Below are 16,717 nucleotides of genomic sequence, written 5' to 3' on the forward strand. Positions count from 1 at the left end.
CTTAATTAGCACTGAAAGGCATTGCAGCTCCAAAGCCTGGCTGCTTCCTGATTGTTTCTTGTCTGGAATCCCCCCGTTTTTTAGTGTTGTCCTTTATTTAATGTCCTGGCAAGAAACAATCAGGGCCAGCTAATCACCTCCCAACAAAGGGAAGCAGTCAAGCTTTGAAACTACAAGGCTACTCAATGCTAAACAAGGTGATCAACTTGCAACATTCACACATGCCTTCAACAGACAAGAGTTCTTTCTCCCTCCCTGGACCTTCCACAGATATCTAAACCTCCCTTACTTAGTTTCCAACAGACCTCACAACCCCTGAGGATGCCTGCCATAAATGTGGCGAAAGGTCAGGAGAGAATGCTTCTGGAACATGGCCATACAGCCCGGAAAACTCACAGCTACCCAGTGATTCTGACCATTGAAAGCCTTCGACAACACATCCCGCCAGGAAACTTTTTGCTGCATCTTTCTCTAATTTGTGACGTGTCAGTCTACGTGCACTACCGTCGTTAGCAGCGTGCGTGACGTCATCACGTAATTTCCGCCGCCGGCGAAGGAAGAAGAGGCAGCGGCCATTTTGTTTGTTTGTTTCTTCGGGACTCCGTCGGCCTCTGACAGTGAGGAGGCGCCCCGGTGTCCTTTCCGAAGGCCTGCGTCGAAGACCCGTGAGTCTGGAGGCAGGCAGGAAGGCCTCGCCGTCTCTTCTGGGCTTCGCCTTAGAAACAGGCCCGCCCTTCCCTCTTCGGCCCGCGACGGAGGCCTTTTAAAAATTATACAGTGGTCGATGCTCTTTAGGTTCTACGCAGTTTGGGTCGCCAGATATTATTGAACAGCAACTCCCATCACTCCACCATGCGGACTGGGTATAATGGGAATCCCAACCCCACTGCACTTGTGGCGCAGAGGTTGGGCAAAAGATAATTTGAAACAACCTGCCCACAAGCCTTGCATCTAAGGTGTAATGTTTATTGTCTGCAGGCAGTTCCCAAGTTACAAACATCCAACTTACAAATGACTCATAGTTAAGAACAGGGGTGGGACAACAGGAAGTGAGAGAAATCTACCCCTCGGAAGGGAAATTCACTCTTCCAAAAGTTATCATGGGGAAAAGGTGTCTTTATCACCAATCCTAGTTTCCACACAATATCCAATTACTGTATTACAGGGACAGAAAGTGAGATGCAATCTTCTGAACAGGAGCACAGACAACAAAACAAACACAACAGGGTGGTTAATTCTTCCCTGTGCTATCTAAAGCATGTATATGAGTTACACTTTAAAACTATCTGTTCAGAGATACATACAAATTCAACTTAAGAACAAACCTACAGAATCTGTTTTGTTCATAACTTGGGGACAGCCTGTATTTTATGTTTATAATCTTTATAGTTTAAATTGTATATGGTATTGTTTTTACCACTGTTCATTGTTTTCAGTCTCTTTAAGGGAAAAAATAGTATATAAATGCAATAATAACAAAACATAGTAGTAATCCCTATTCAGCACACGCTAAGTTATGTTTGATGTGAATGTGATTTTGCTGCAATCTGTCTTTTTACATTTATCATTGTCCTGTCATATAACATTGTCATTTCATTTTGGTATATTTTCATGTGATAGATGATGCACTCAGAACTATCCCACTGCTCTGAAAAGAATAATAGAAGAAACTCGAACGAAGAAAAGAGTACCAATAGCCACAAGCGCAAGAGGCAGTCCCACAGCAGTGAGAGACATGACAAACACTATAAATCACTTAAAAGTGCAGACAGGTAAATTACTTAAACTTAATGATGATTTAATTGAGCCTAGGTCTAACTTAAATTTTAAATTGATTAACATTTGTCACTTAAGTTATTATTTTCATATCAACTCTTACCATAGTAGTTATTAATCCACTTAATGCTAGTAATATTTCATGTGTTAATGTCATTTATTCATCTTAAGGACATGAATATGAGGAAATGTTTTTTAAAGGACAATTTGAGAATGTAAATGCTACAATAAAAAATAAGCTTGAGTCTGATTCTCTTTTTGATCCAGTAAATGGAATGAGATTTTCAGCTCCAGAAATGTCTGCTGTGAGGTTGCATATGGATGTGTGTATAGACTTTAAAACAACTAAACTATATCATGTGTCATGTAGATATTATTATATAATTGTCTGTTTCTTTTGGTTAACTTTTTGTTTTAACTCCTGAAAAAAGCCAAAATGTGCTGCTTTTTTTCCTAAAATTAAATATATAAAGACCATCAATCTGAATACTTGGGAACATACCTCCTTCCTCTTTTCTCCATGGATTCTTTTGCTGATCTCCAGGATCTGCCTCTATCAGGAAGAAAAGGATAGCTGAGAAAATGGTTTCGATTTCATTCCAAATTAGAGAATTAACACTTTTTCAAACATGTACCCCAGATTTTTCTGGCAGCCTAATTTAACAAATATGATGGAGCCACAGACCCTTAGTACTTCTAGCTGGCATGGAGTAACACATGGTCTATACCTCTATTGTCTTAGCTAACCAGTTGCCTTTAATAGGCAGGGCAGTTTGTAATTTGTCGTTTTCCAGAAAGTACAGTAGGTTGAACCCAATGGGACTTTGAATTATAGCTGGGTTTTGGGCAGCACTCTTTGCCTGTGTAGGTTGTTTTGGTGATCGCTGTTCTATATTTACAATGTTTTTTGTTTTTTTTTGGGGGGGGGGGGGGGCGGGTTGTAACAGTTGCTTGTGAATAACTTACAAGCCCACTGTAAATCTTGTGCCAAACTATGGATAAATAGATTTAGTACATATGTGACATTTGTTTAGGGATTGGTTTGGTGACAGAAAATATTTCATGTTCTTTTTTAAGATGAAAAAATAAGTCACATATATTTTCAATAGATACTTCAGTGATAGATCCAGTCATAGGAGAGACCATCACGACAGGAGATATGTTGAAGAATACAGAAATGACTTCAATGATACAGATGACCAGAAACCTTATAATAGAGATTATGAAAAGAGTCACTGTCATCATTATAGCAAATCTCATCAAAACAGTAAAAGTCATAAAAGAAAGCATAAGAAACATGACTCCACCTACAGCTCGCATTTGGTATGTATAGATTTAAAATATAATAATGGTATTACATTTCTTCGCGGAATATTAGATTCTTTCATTGTAAATATTAGTAAAATTTATAATAAAGAAGTGAACTTGGGTTGCCCTGATCCTGCATCTGTTTAGATATTTGGGGTATAGTGAATGGAGTTAAGTATATAATTCCAGCTTTATTGAGTTCTTGCTAATTTTGTAAACTCGTGATTACTTAGTATTTCAGATTACATTGAGAAAGTAAAAATAGCCAAATGCTTCTGTCATTTTAACTAGTGTTACAAAATTATGGAAAAGCTCTTTCTATCATATATCTAGAACTTTAGAAGTATTTTTAAATGGAAAATACCATGATATCTGAATTAATTTCAGCAGTGGTTTAAATTGACCCCTGTTGGTCATTCATTACATGATGTTATTATTATTAGAGATGCTTATATTATGCCACTCAGCAAAGAAAGAACCCTGGATTCCAATTAAATGTATGGTGCTGCCTATATATGTATATTCAGATTTAAGATTTTTAAGGTGCTATTGAATGCATACATTTGGAATTTTAAATCGTAGATTGTATTTCAAGAAATCTAAAAAATAATGCCACTCTATCTTTTCAAAATAAGAAACAAAAGATAATTGCATGAAAAGTCTGTTGTTGATATTAATAACAGATAATTGCTATTTTAAAACATTTTGTTAGAGATTAAAGGAGATCATTCCTGATTATAGTTTCATAAAACTAGACATACAAATGACAACATTGTTTCAAATGACAAAAATATTTGCATTGCAAGTTTAATTTCTATCTTCAAGTAATCTAGTATCTGAGAGACAAAACTGTTTTGTGTTTCTGTTGTCTTCCAACTTTTAAGAATTTGTCTGAAAATCTGTTCCTTGCCATGTTTTTCTTCTGTAACATAAACTGTGCCCTGTGAATTTCTGGGGACTGAATTTGAAATTGCTCCTGCCAACTGTTCGTGGCCTGGTGCGTAACTGAATTCCTGAATATCCCCGCTGAATGAATTGCGTATTCTACCCTGAATTCACTCTGATATATTGATTGGCTGGACGATCTTGGTGCCGTTTCCAGAAGAGCCACCGAAGGAAAAGATCCAGGAGTGTAGAGGATGATGAGGAGGGTCATCTGGTCTGTCAAAATGGAGACGTACTAAGAGCAAGATGTATAGAATATTTTTCAACACTTTTTAAACCTTTCAGCAAAACGTCTGTTTAGAATAGTATGTTAGAGGAGGAGTGGGGCGGGGGTTAAAAACCTTCATTGCTCTCTTTTGCCTTTTATTTTGTCTTTGTGTTGTTTTGCATTTCTGTTCTTTTCTGTATTCTTAAGTAATTGTTATTCAATACTTTAGTAGTAAATGAAGTTTTAAGGCTAGACAGATAGCTAATTTTCTGTTTCATGACACCTGTCCAATGGAATAATGCATCCAAAGGCAGACACTAAGTTAATGTTTTTATAATGACATCCTTAATTGCTTTCAACATTGTTTAGCTTGTTCAGCAACAGATGCGGTGTATTCTTTTTTATAGATGAAATTATTGCCACTTTAGGGGAAGGTGCTTTTGGAAAAGTAGTGGAATGCATTGATCATCACATGTAAGTACACCATCTCTTCACAAATATTTATCCTCAAAAATATTTTTTCTAGAGGTAGAAATCACAGTACAGAAACTATTTGACATATGTGAAAACTCAGATAAAACAGATTTTAAAAATTCAGCCAATGACAGATTTGAACAAATACTTACGTGGTTTTATATAATATATTCAGCTTGTTTTTTAATTTAATTGTGAAATTGTTGCTGATACTATTAGATTTTGTATTACACTTAGTACACATGTTCATCTTTGCTATTGTTAAACAGATGCTTAATATAGATTGAGCATGACACATCTGGAATTCCAAAATAGGAAATACTACAAAATTGTTTGCATGAATGGCCGAGATAGTGACCCCTTTGCTTCGTGCTGGTTCAGTGTGCACAAACTTTGTTTCATTCCAAAGGTTATTATAAAGATTGCATATACAATTATCTCCCAAGTTAGGTATATGAACTGTATATGAAGCATAAATGAATTTGGTATTTAGACTTGGGTCCTATCAGGTACATATATGCAAATACAAATACAGTATTCAAAGATTCCCCTCCCCCAAAATCCGAAACACTTTTGGTCCCAGGTATTTCAGATCTGGGGTATTCAACCTATAATAAAGATAATCTGAAAATGAGAATGACGGGAATGATCCAACGAAGCAGCTTTCTTTCTAACCTTCACTGTTGCAGATTCTGCAGCTGATAGATACAACCAATCCTTGCTGCATTGTGTAAAAATGCCTGTTTTAAGTGATAGCCAGAATTTGAATAAGTTTCCCCTGTGAAATGTTAACCTTGGGGTGGAGGGTGGGAGCCATCTTTAAAAGGCTGCCCTTTGATTTCACCATCCAGTTAAATTTATTTTAAAAACAAAAACAAATGTTAGGTATTATTTGTGTTACGTATATCAGTAAAATACTGATATAAACATTTAATAAAAAATAGCAATATTTATGTCTACCTCTCAGTCAGTGCTGAAATTTCTAGGTGCAGGTGGGCACAGTAAGAAGCAGTTTTCACCTACTTCACAACACTGAGAACATAGCATTTAAAAGACTCTTTTAAATTGATGTGCTATATGTGCAATCAACAACACAAATAATGGTATATATTGCTGGAGTTTGTGGTTCTATCAGGGCATTATTAAGTCCGTATTGATCTCAGCATTGAAACTGACACCCAGGTGAATGTACAATCAATAAAATGCATGAAATTTGCTGGAAAGCAGATGTAGTTGTATCACAATGTTTTCATTTTATTCCGTAGGAGGGCAGTGCATGTCGCCATTAAAATAGTGAAAAATGTTGGCAGATATCGAGAAGCAGCTCGTTCAGAAATTCAGGTATTGGAGCATTTAAATACCTTGGATCCTAGCAGCACCTTGTAAGTATAAATGAGTATGAGGATGTTGTTTTAAACAGTACTAAGTCATTGACAATTTTATTAAAGTGGTGTTTTGGTCACTTTTTCCTTAGCCGTTGTGTACAGATGTTGGAATGGTTTGAACATCATGGCCACATGTGCATTGTGTTTGAGCTACTGGGACTCAGTACTTATGATTTTATTAAAGAAAATAGCTTTTTGCCTTTTCCGATTGAACTTATTAGGAAGATGGCTTATCAGATTTGCCAATCCATAAACTGTAAGTAAACAATTTTTGAGAATATGTCCATATCTGAAAAAGTTGGATATTGATTCCAGTATTGAACTCCCACCTTTTTTTTTTTTGCAGTCTTGCATCATAATAAGTTGACTCATACAGATCTGAAACCTGAAAATATTTTATTTGTAGAGTCTGATTATATTGTAAAGTACAATTCCCAAATGGTAAGTACATTTGCTTAAGTTAGTTCCTTGTGGTCTATCCTTGTTTTTCTCAGCGGTTGAACATGCCATACACAATTAACAAGTTTGCTTGTGGAAGAAAGGGATTTCCTTGCTATCAACCGAAACATTTTCAAGTGCATGTTCCTTCAGAAGTGTCGGATTAATGTGTTGTATCAATTGGGGCTGCTTTGGTGGCTGAACTTTCATCAGAAGATCTGATCACTGTGTTCTACTCATGTACACTTGTTGCTAGTTAATGCTTAATAGGGCAGCAACTACAGAATCTTTCACCTTATTCTGTTCCTAAGAATATTTCAGGGTATTGAAATATGTTGATTATAAGAAGAACCAGAGCTTCTCTTTCAAATGTTGTTAGTCTGAGATAATTTGGAAAATCACACACAAGACATAATGGTACAACATACCATTACAAACTGTTTAAGCTAATTTAGATTAACTTTCATTAGGCAATACAATATTTTTATGAATAAAATGTGTGTTTTCAATTTATATTTGTCTCATGCAAGTTTGGAAAAGATAGATAATTTAGACTTATTCTGTATCATAATCGCTATTCCATAACTTTACGCATATTTAGCTGCATAGCAGAGGCACTGTGGAATCCCTGTAGCGAAGATGTATATCAAGGCAGCAACAAGGGTGTCTTGGTGAACATCAGGCTCTTGCAGTACACATAGGGACTGTAGCCTGTGTCCCTATGTGCACATTCACTTTGCTGGCTGCCCTACATAGTAACATTACAGCAACCCCTTCCTCAATATGGATGATATAAAACTGCTCAATTCTGTTTTCCACAGATTGAAAACAACTTACGTAGATGTAAGTCCTGTACTGAATTCGAGCCTTAGAGACCAACAAATGAGATTAGATAGGCCCTATTCAGCTGTTCCTTTTTGAAACCTTGTAGATCAGAGGTGGGAATTATATGGCCTTCCTAATGTTGTTGGACTTCAATTCTCAGGTCTATAGGCAACATTGGAAATGTTGTGCTCTCACACAGAAAAAGTGAGGTCATGCTGTTGTCCTCTGTCCTTTCCATTCTTAGTAACTCTGTTTTGATGATAGAGGCCTGCACAGGAGTGTCATGAAGTGACTGAAAGAATTTGTGAAGGATTTTAGTTCTTTGTTATGTTTCTAGCAGTTTTTGTTTTCTGCACCATAGCTTGCTAATAAAATGAAATCATGGCCAAGATCCTGCTTTGGAAGACATACATGTGTATCACAAGAAAATCCTCACTTTATGAGCAATATAGCATCCACTCAAAAGTTTGTCAGAAAATAGTGGGATGAGTAGGGACATATCTCGCTATTTTCCTTTAGTGGGACTTGCTGTGAGAGCATCATATGCAAAGATCTCACAAGGACCTCCTTCTTATGTCTGTTAAAGGGCATCCAGTTGCAAGAAAATAGCTGGATATATTTCTGCTTTTCAACAATGCAGAAATAGTCATGTTGCATGGAGAGATCACACTGCTTAAAAGCTGAGTTTTTTTTGGGTTATTTTAGTCATTGTATGGTTGGAAGATAATTCCATCCCATTTGTTAAATGGTCCCTTTTTGATAACTTAACTTGAGTTATTGGCTTTGATTACTTTTATTAGAATTCTATACATATGGCAAATATTGGATGGTTTAAATACCAGAAGTTCCAAATACTAGCATTGGTAAATTGGAACTATCTGGATTGCCTTCAATAACAAATACAAATATTGGGCTTTGAAACCTGCTACTTATTATACAAAGATTGTGTTCTTAGGAGTTGAGGGCTGCAGAAACAGGCTTGGTGGAAGGGAGGACCTTTGTCCACTCCTATCTTAGAGGAATCAAACACTAAAGAAAGTATAATATTCTGTCAACTTGTGTGAACAGAGAGGATCTACCTTTACTGGATTAGTTTTAGACAAAGGGATAGATAGCTCTTGGTTCACAGCCACCTTTCACAGAGTAAAAATGTTCCATATGATTGAACACCTTGCCTCATCAATGTTCTGATAGTATGGAGCTCTAACTTTTTTTCAACCAAATAGTAGTAAGTCGTTGCAAACTTGTTAATTCAGGAAAGTTGGAAATAGAGGTGTGGGTGGGGTGGAGCACTTACCATTGGCTTTCGGTATATCCTTACAGAAACTTAACACTTGAATAGGGCTAGGTAAATGGGATTAAAATTTTGCTGATTCTGTGTATACAAACAATGAAATGACAGTAAATCTACATAAAGTTTGGTTTGATTAATCTATGTGCTGAGAGCAGGCTGATGTTAGGAAGAGATGTTTTATACTTGGGTAATGATAGATTACAAACATTAAAATTTAGGTAATACTGCTTTTTAAAAAAGTCTTTATCTTTGTTACAGAGGCGGGATGAACGAACATTAAAAAACACAGATATCAAAGTTGTAGACTTTGGAAGTGCAACATATGATAATGAGCATCACAGCACCTTGGTGTCTACCAGACATTACAGAGCACCTGAAGTTATATTAGGTTAGTTGAGATATTCAAAATTACCATGGTTATAAATGAAACCAATATGTTTAAGGGTAGTATTCTCTATAATCTTATATATACAATGAAATAATGTTAACATTATTCAAGGGAGCTTTATGATTTTCCAACTTCATTAGGATTGCCAGATAACTTGAGATTTGTGAATTGTTTTGCAGCCCTTGGGTGGTCCCAGCCCTGTGATGTTTGGAGTATAGGGTGCATTCTGATTGAGTACTACCTTGGCTTTACAGTCTTTCAAGTAAGTCCATATCATTTCATTTAAAACTTGAACTGTAATCATGAACCCATTTAAATATCAGTTAATGCACTGATTTGATATGTGGTATTTTTATAAGTGTATACTTAGGATTGTTAAATGTTTATGTATTCAAAATATTAATGGTTTATACTAAGTATTTAGGCTTTGGTTAAAGAAATATTTTTAAAATTACTCTTTTAAATGTATGGAGGTAATATTTTAGGTATGTACACAAAACACAAAATTCTGAACACAAAAATTCCCAGATATTTGGAATTGGAGTCCAGGATCTGGAATCCCTGAAATACAACAGTTCCTTCCTTTCTGTTTTGTTTTGGTTTTTTGTTGTTGTTTTTGTTTTCTTTTTATTTTCTCTTTTCTTTTTGAAGACACATTTCTATGCTGCTTTATGGACAAATAATAAGTATTTATGCGTAAATTGTATTTTGAATTTGACTTTGATGCATAAATATTACATCCATGATATGTTGTTTGTTTCCAGACACATGATAGTAAGGAACATCTGGCAATGATGCAGAGAATACTAGGGCCTTTACCAGTACACATGATTAAAAAATCAAGGTGAGTTTATTTTATTTTTTAATATCCTACATAACTGATTTACAACAGCAGTTTTAAGAAATCAAAGTATCCCACTCATTTGCTCTTAAACAAGTATTTCTAGCTCATCCTGGTTTGCTGTGGGTGAGTAGCATGATGGTGCAATCAGTCTGTTTGCTCACTAATTTACATGAGCAGGTAAAAGTAGCTAGAAATTGATAGCTTGCTGTGTTTAATGTTGGCTCCTGGTTTATCGCTTATGATCAATCCACGAAGAGAATTTAGGAGTGGACATGATCCTTGTCTGTCTTACATAAAAAATGAGAATTAGGACAGAGATCTTACATGCCCATCCTTTTGAAATAAATCCCGTAAATATATATGATATTGGATTGCATAAAACCTGGTGAACAAAATAATTAAAACTATCATTTGAAAAATACAAGACAAAGTGGGAGATCTACTAGAATGTATAAGGCAGTTGAACCCAAGTTGGTGAATGATACCGATAATAAGTGGGAAGAATTATATATGTAATGGCCAGTGTTGTTAAAAATCTGTTGAGGACAACATTTATTAAGAGCAAAAGGGTTAATTGTATGTGAAAACCAGAGTTAAAAGTGTGCTTCATTTATCACTTTTTGTACACAGGAAGCGCTATTTCCATAAAAACGAATTGGACTGGGATGAACATAGTCATGCTGCGCGCTACGTAAGGAAACGGTGCAAACCACTGAAGGTCAGAGAGCATTATTTTCTCATTTGCTTGACTCTTGGATACAGAAAGAGTTATCTAAAATGCCACCTCTCTTTTTTTCTTAGGAATTCATGCACTGTCATGACAAAGACCATGAGAATCTTTTTGACCTTCTTCGTAAGATGTTGGAATATGATCCAGTCAAGAGAATTACTCTAGATGAGGCATTGGAGCATCCTTTCTTTGATCCTTTAAAAGAGAGAGAATTTAGTTAATCGTATCTCCTTTGAAAGGGGTGATTTGGACTGTGCCAGTCAACACCAAGGTCTAAATGCAATGTCATTGCAACACCAGCGTACATGAACTGCCTTCCCTGCTCTGCTCTGCCCTCTTTGGTGTCAGCCGGGCCACCTTTTCAGTGTTTCCCAGCAACCGGAGCAGGTTTGGGGTGCAAGATGTCCAGTCCCCCATCAGGTTAGGCTACAGATATATTGTAAATAATAAATTACTTTGTACAGTTGATTCTGTATACATAACTACATTTTTGTATATAATTGTGTATGTTGTTCAATGGTTATCGTCTTGATTATGGATACTTTAAGGTAAACATTAAAACTTTGGTTTTCTACAATCGATTGCACTTTCTTGAGTAACAGCTACTACTGATATCTGAAGAAGGCTTTATAAAATGGTTTAAAATGGCCAAACAATTATAAACACAGACCTAAGTGTTTTTCAGAGTAAATCCAGTATTTGGGGCAAAATACTTCATTCAAACTTGACATGTTTTCCTGAATTGTCATTTAGGCAGATATGAAATTGCATTAACATTTTAAAAATTCTGTAGGATTTGCCATGAGGATTAGGATTTTTACCAGCCTGCCATTTTATATTTTAGAACACCTCAACATTCATTTTATTTAATTGCTACTTGATTATTATCAAATCAGACTCATCAGGCTGCAGTCCCAATGTCCTGAGCTCCCTAGAAACAGCAAAGGCAATAAAAAGAGCAGTGAGATTCTCCATTAGTGTGTACAAAACCTCGCTTTGAACCCAATTTTGTAGTCTACAAACTCCTCCTCCATTCCATCTCAAGTGAAATGTGCTACTTTGGCACTTGTCATTTTAACTATATGCTTAAAAATGAAATAGTCTCATGAGAATTGTGGATTTTAAAATTTGCACAGATATTTTTGTGCCTATTTCTTGGTCTAATTAAGGTATAACCAAAATACAAATTTACAACAAGTGTATGGCATAATCCAAAGATTCACCGAATTAAAGGTATAAAATTTAAGGTTTCATACCCTTCTCCAAAATTTTACCTGAAGGTACTTTATACAGTTGCTCCTACCTGAAAATAGAACTGTTTAAGAATTATCTGTATTTTGATTTGTGTTTTAACTATTTAAAACAACTAATAGGATTGTGCTTCATTCAGAAATGCTTCAGTAACAAATGGAATATCTGTTGTAAAAATGAATACTGGTATTTCATCAGGACAGCCACTTCTTTGTAAGCATATGCACTTGTGGTGGGAGTGTAAAGTTCTATGGAAGAGCTGAGTGGTTATAAATATTTTTAGAAACTGTAGCCTGTCAAAATACTCTAAAGGCACCAGATCTGGATTTGGAAGCTAATGAGTTAGTATTTCCCATCAGCCAGCAAACACCAGATGCAGTAGGCAATGTTCCAGAGGAAAGAACTGGCAAAACCACCTTTGAGTATTCCTTACCAAAAAAAACCCTAGGAAATTGATGGTGTTGTCTAGTGAAAAGGTGACTTAAAGGCACATACACATAATAAGGGTCCTCAAAATTGTTGCCTGTTTGGCAGCTAAGCATTCTTGTTCCACTAGGGGGCACTATATGTTAGCACCTAACAGTATTTTACAGCACCTGGCTAGGATAAGTTGGAAACCAATAGAACAAGCATGTGCAAACATGGGCCCTCCAGGTGTTTTGGACTTCAACTCCCACAATTCCTAACAGCCAGTAGGCTGTTAGGAATTGTGGGAGTTAAAGTCCAAATCACCTGGAGGGCCCAAGTTTGCCCATGCCTGCAATAGAGTCTAGAAGGGCAGATCTGATTTTTCAGTATGCTTCACTTCAGCATTCTCAACCAAAATAGTGATGTTATCATCCTTTTCCTTGTTCATTTACAAGTCTTCACATTTCTTCATTTGACCTAGTTCTGTTATAATAGCTGCTCTATTAGCTTTTAAAAACAGTTTGAAAATAAATTGTGAGGATTAGTACTATTTTAATGTTAGAAATCAGTGATTTCTTAGAATATGTGTTCTCTCAGCATGTTTCTTCACACAATGTACCAAAGATGACATACTTTAAAATCCTAATTAGGTTGGTTTAAAAGCAAGTGTTTCAAAATTATAATTCTGATTTCACATATGTACATGGAGTCATGATTGGAAGGAATGCGCACTAATGTTGGATGTAGGACACATTGAATCATGGTACAAAAAAAGGAAGGTACTCTTTTTCCTTTCTTTGTTAAATCTTCTGATGAACTATAAGAACATACCCATTGCTCTTTGTTCATCATAATATATCAGCTGTACAGGTCACTTCCCTGGTCTGTAGCCTTCTCTCTCCACTGTACTTTCTCAATAGTTTGTAGATCCTGGAAGCTTACAGGTTTTTCTTATTCAGGATATTTTGGTTTTCCATTTATTTTTGGAAAGTCTCTTTCGCTTTGGCAATAATCTTTTTTCCATCCAGCTGTGATATTAAAAATAATAAGCCCCTTTTCTGTGTATCTCCTCAACAGGTGTGCTCCTTGTTCAGAACTAGGGTTGCCAGAAAATCCCTGTAGTTGTCCATTATCGTGTAGGAAGTAAAATACATTCTGCCAAACTGCTGCTAGGCCCTTGTTTGTTCCCAATAGAAAGCAGTTGTGAATATGGTTGCCAAAGCCTAACTTGAACCCATGTCCTTTATTGCAACACAGGAGGAGTGTAATAACATCACCTCAGCTCAAATGCTTACCTCCAGGAATCTTATCAGTAAATATAAAAGGCACAGTCCTGACAGTTCTTTTCCTTACCTTTAAACCAGAGTTCCAGTAGTTTTTGGCCAACTACTCCCAATCTTGAATACAATATTTCTGAACTATCAGCATTGGTCCAAATTGTGGTTCTCTTCCCCGCTTCCCTGTTTCTTGGAATGAAGGAGCTGCTCATAGGGGAAAAATGAGATGCCCATGCTTTCAGGTCAGCTGTGATGGGGCAGCAACATGTTCCCTTCTCTTTCCATTCCTCAGATTTCTAGTCATAGAATGAGTCACTTTGGCACCTTTTATCTCATTCTCAAGTTTCTGCTTTGTAAAGCACCAAACTGCAGTCTTCTGTTTGGATAGTCACATTACTTCCAATTGATTGGCACTGTAGGAAAGGATGACAGTAGTAGCTTGGGGGACTTCAAATGCTTTCCTTTGTGAGTGCAATGTCAAACTCAGACATTAAATAGTAAATGTCTCACCAACCTAACACTATCTAGTTACATTGGTAAAATAATGTTAATCGTGCTGCATTTGTGTGACAGCTGCAGTTTCCATTGCCCTGATCTTGCTGGGTGCTAACAATGGAGACGTGTATACATAAGCATATATACATAAGTATTAATACAAAAGTGACAATTCTGGGGGTGGTGGATCCTAAATAGAAATTGTTACAACTGGACTGATGCAGAATTTAAAATATATGTTTATTTTAATACATCAAATGAGGCCATCATTCATGTGTTAATTTCCCTGCCTAAACTATATTTCCCTGCCTAAGCTATATTTCCCTGCCTAAACTATATTCATAAAAGTGTACAGTTTTGGTGGGCCACATAGAACTCCCAGGAATACTAGCTAGCATGGACAACGATAACAAATGGGGAGAGGGGGGAAGTAGATGTCAAAAACATCAGAAGGGCCATAATCTCTGCTTTTTTCCACACTCAGTTTGTTCCAAGGTGTTGACATATTCACATTATACAAAGTGTTGCACTGCAGTCAGCAAGGCCTCTCAGTAAAGAACATAAGACTGAGCTCTATGTATATTTTCATATGATTAGTCCTAAAAATGTAATATCTCCATGTAGCCATGATATTTAGGGAATTGCTGTGGTGATTTTATTTTTAAGCAGACTTTGGCATTAATGCACGTCAAATGGCACAGTTACCTGAAACCATTTTTTTGAGATTGTGAGGTCATGAAATTGCTTTGCAAAAGTAACACTAGTAAGAGTGGACTTTATCAGTGTGACAAGTGGCTAGTTCCTTTAGAAAATCAGCTTTAATGGGCATTTTGAAAAGTTGCTTTCTCTCATAAATCCTAACATTCCTTCACCCTCAAGAATGGGGCAGAATTAATGGAAAAATAATGAACAGCACAAGAAGTAAAGAACAAAAAGTTAATTTCTCAATAGTGCACTTAATGATCTCAATGGGTTCTTTTTCAAACATAACAAGAATGAATTCTTTTTAAAAAGAAAGTTTCAAACTTTGTCCTTAACCTTATCACTTTCATTTCACAGCCAGCTGGAAAGACAAGACAACACTAAATTAAACGTATCCTATACAAACACATTCTTTTTCATATCAAAAGCATGCATATGATTCAGCAGAAATATCTGGATTTGCTCAGAACACACTCCAAAATATTAGACCATTAAATACTAAAAGCAAAAAATCTACAATTTCTTGTTATTTTAGAGAATCATTAAAAGGTAGTATCTGAAATATCTAATAGTATGTAAAGAAAGGGCATCTCATGCAATCTATCTGAGCAATTAGTTTGTTAATGATTTTATATTGTAATTCTTCTATAATGCTTTTATATTAAAGATTGTAAATCCCAATCTTCATTTAGACTTAATGGCAGGGATTTCAATTTTAGAATACGGAAGGTTCCCCTCATTTGTAGCATTTCAGTGATATGATAATACTCTAGCCTTTGTTTACATCTGGGAAAATGAAATTGCATCCTGAAAATGAAGCTGCATCTTTTTATGAACTTTTAACTACAGTATGGTAAACATAACACTGAGTGACTTCTATACTGTTTAATTTGGAGAAAAGGAAGTGTGGCTCCACAAGCAAAAGTTAAAAGCTGTGTCCTCTCTCTGACCTCGAAGGGCCTGGATTTAGATCACTATAAAGTTCCTCTAATTACTGGATGAGGTGGAGGTCTGTGCATGCTCAGGGATATATTCTCAAGCCAGCTGGAAGGTATATGTATTTGCCACCTTAAGTTCCCATATTATGCAGGCTGAAGCCAAGAGTAAGCTCCATTGAACACAGCAGGATGAACTTCTAAGTAAACGTGCCCTTATTTGTTATCTCGCCTTTCTTTTGCACCTTCATCCTAAGTAAATGGACAATTCTAAGTTCAATCGGATTTGTTCCAAAGTAATTAGCTTGAGTCCTTAAATTTAACCTCTCATCAAGGGATAAAGTAGAACCTGAGATGGTGAAAGTCATGGACCAAGGCCTGCTTAGGATGCAAGGGAACATGATGTTCAGTAGGTCTTCTTCCCAGGTGAACACACAGAATTGCAGAGCTGGAACTAAGGCTGAGTTTTCCAAATTCTAATCCAACATTAGCCATTGTTTTACAGTGCAGGTGAGAGAAAACTTGGAAAGCTGTGTTGCGGTTTTGTTCTCTGGCTCAGCTTCCGCCTCCACCCCCACTCTCCATTGCCCTGCACTCCAAAGAGTAAGAATATAATATTATACTTGATGATCTCAATTAGTTGGACTTACTGCTAGGTAACCGATATGACTTCTATACAAAAATTATCCCTTCAAAGATATGGAGGCTGCTCTTTTTGGATCCTTTTGTTAACTGTTCTTGTTAACTATTCTTTCAAAATAACTAATTTGTTAAGGTACCATGAGAACAAGAATGTGGAAATCCCCAGAATACATGTATGTATGTATGTATGTATGTATGTATGTATGTATGTATGTATGTATGTAAAGGAAATGTCCTTCCTGGTAGTTGTAGAATAACTCCAAAAACTGTTTTCTGTACCTCAAATGGCACCAGCCACTCCCCTGAACAACTCTTGTCAAGAAAACCACTGTGATAAGGATGCCATAAGTTGGAAATGAGTTGAATATGCACAACAACAATAACAAGCTATA

The 16,717-nt window shown here is 36.2% G+C and overlaps 1 protein-coding gene across 5 annotated transcripts; it reads left to right on the plus strand.

Moving 5' to 3' along the window:
* The first annotated feature begins 518 nt into the window (after positions 1-518).
* On the plus strand, positions 519-11,192 carry clk4 (CDC like kinase 4). 5 transcript variants are annotated; one of them, XM_003217469.4, is made up of 13 exons: positions 519-665; positions 1,621-1,772; positions 2,886-3,099; positions 4,187-4,277; positions 4,645-4,711; positions 5,977-6,093; positions 6,186-6,352; positions 6,443-6,537; positions 8,912-9,041; positions 9,221-9,303; positions 9,806-9,885; positions 10,516-10,603; positions 10,687-11,192. In XM_003217469.4, the coding sequence occupies exons 2-13, from the start codon at positions 1,621-1,623 to the stop codon at positions 10,834-10,836; spliced, it is 1,434 nt and encodes a 477-aa protein (XP_003217517.2). In that variant the 5' UTR covers positions 519-665; the 3' UTR covers positions 10,837-11,192. The 5 variants fall into 5 exon arrangements, with proteins under 5 accessions (XP_003217517.2, XP_008103071.2, XP_016846992.2 ...); XM_008104864.3 differs by lacking the exon at positions 519-665 and adding an exon at positions 676-905; XM_016991503.2 differs by lacking the exon at positions 519-665 and adding an exon at positions 683-956.
* Positions 11,193-16,717: the final 5,525 nt, after the last annotated feature.

This window comes from Anolis carolinensis, chromosome 2 (assembly GCF_035594765.1).
Source record: "Anolis carolinensis isolate JA03-04 chromosome 2, rAnoCar3.1.pri, whole genome shotgun sequence".
Taxonomy (NCBI): Eukaryota; Metazoa; Chordata; class Lepidosauria; order Squamata; family Dactyloidae; genus Anolis; species Anolis carolinensis.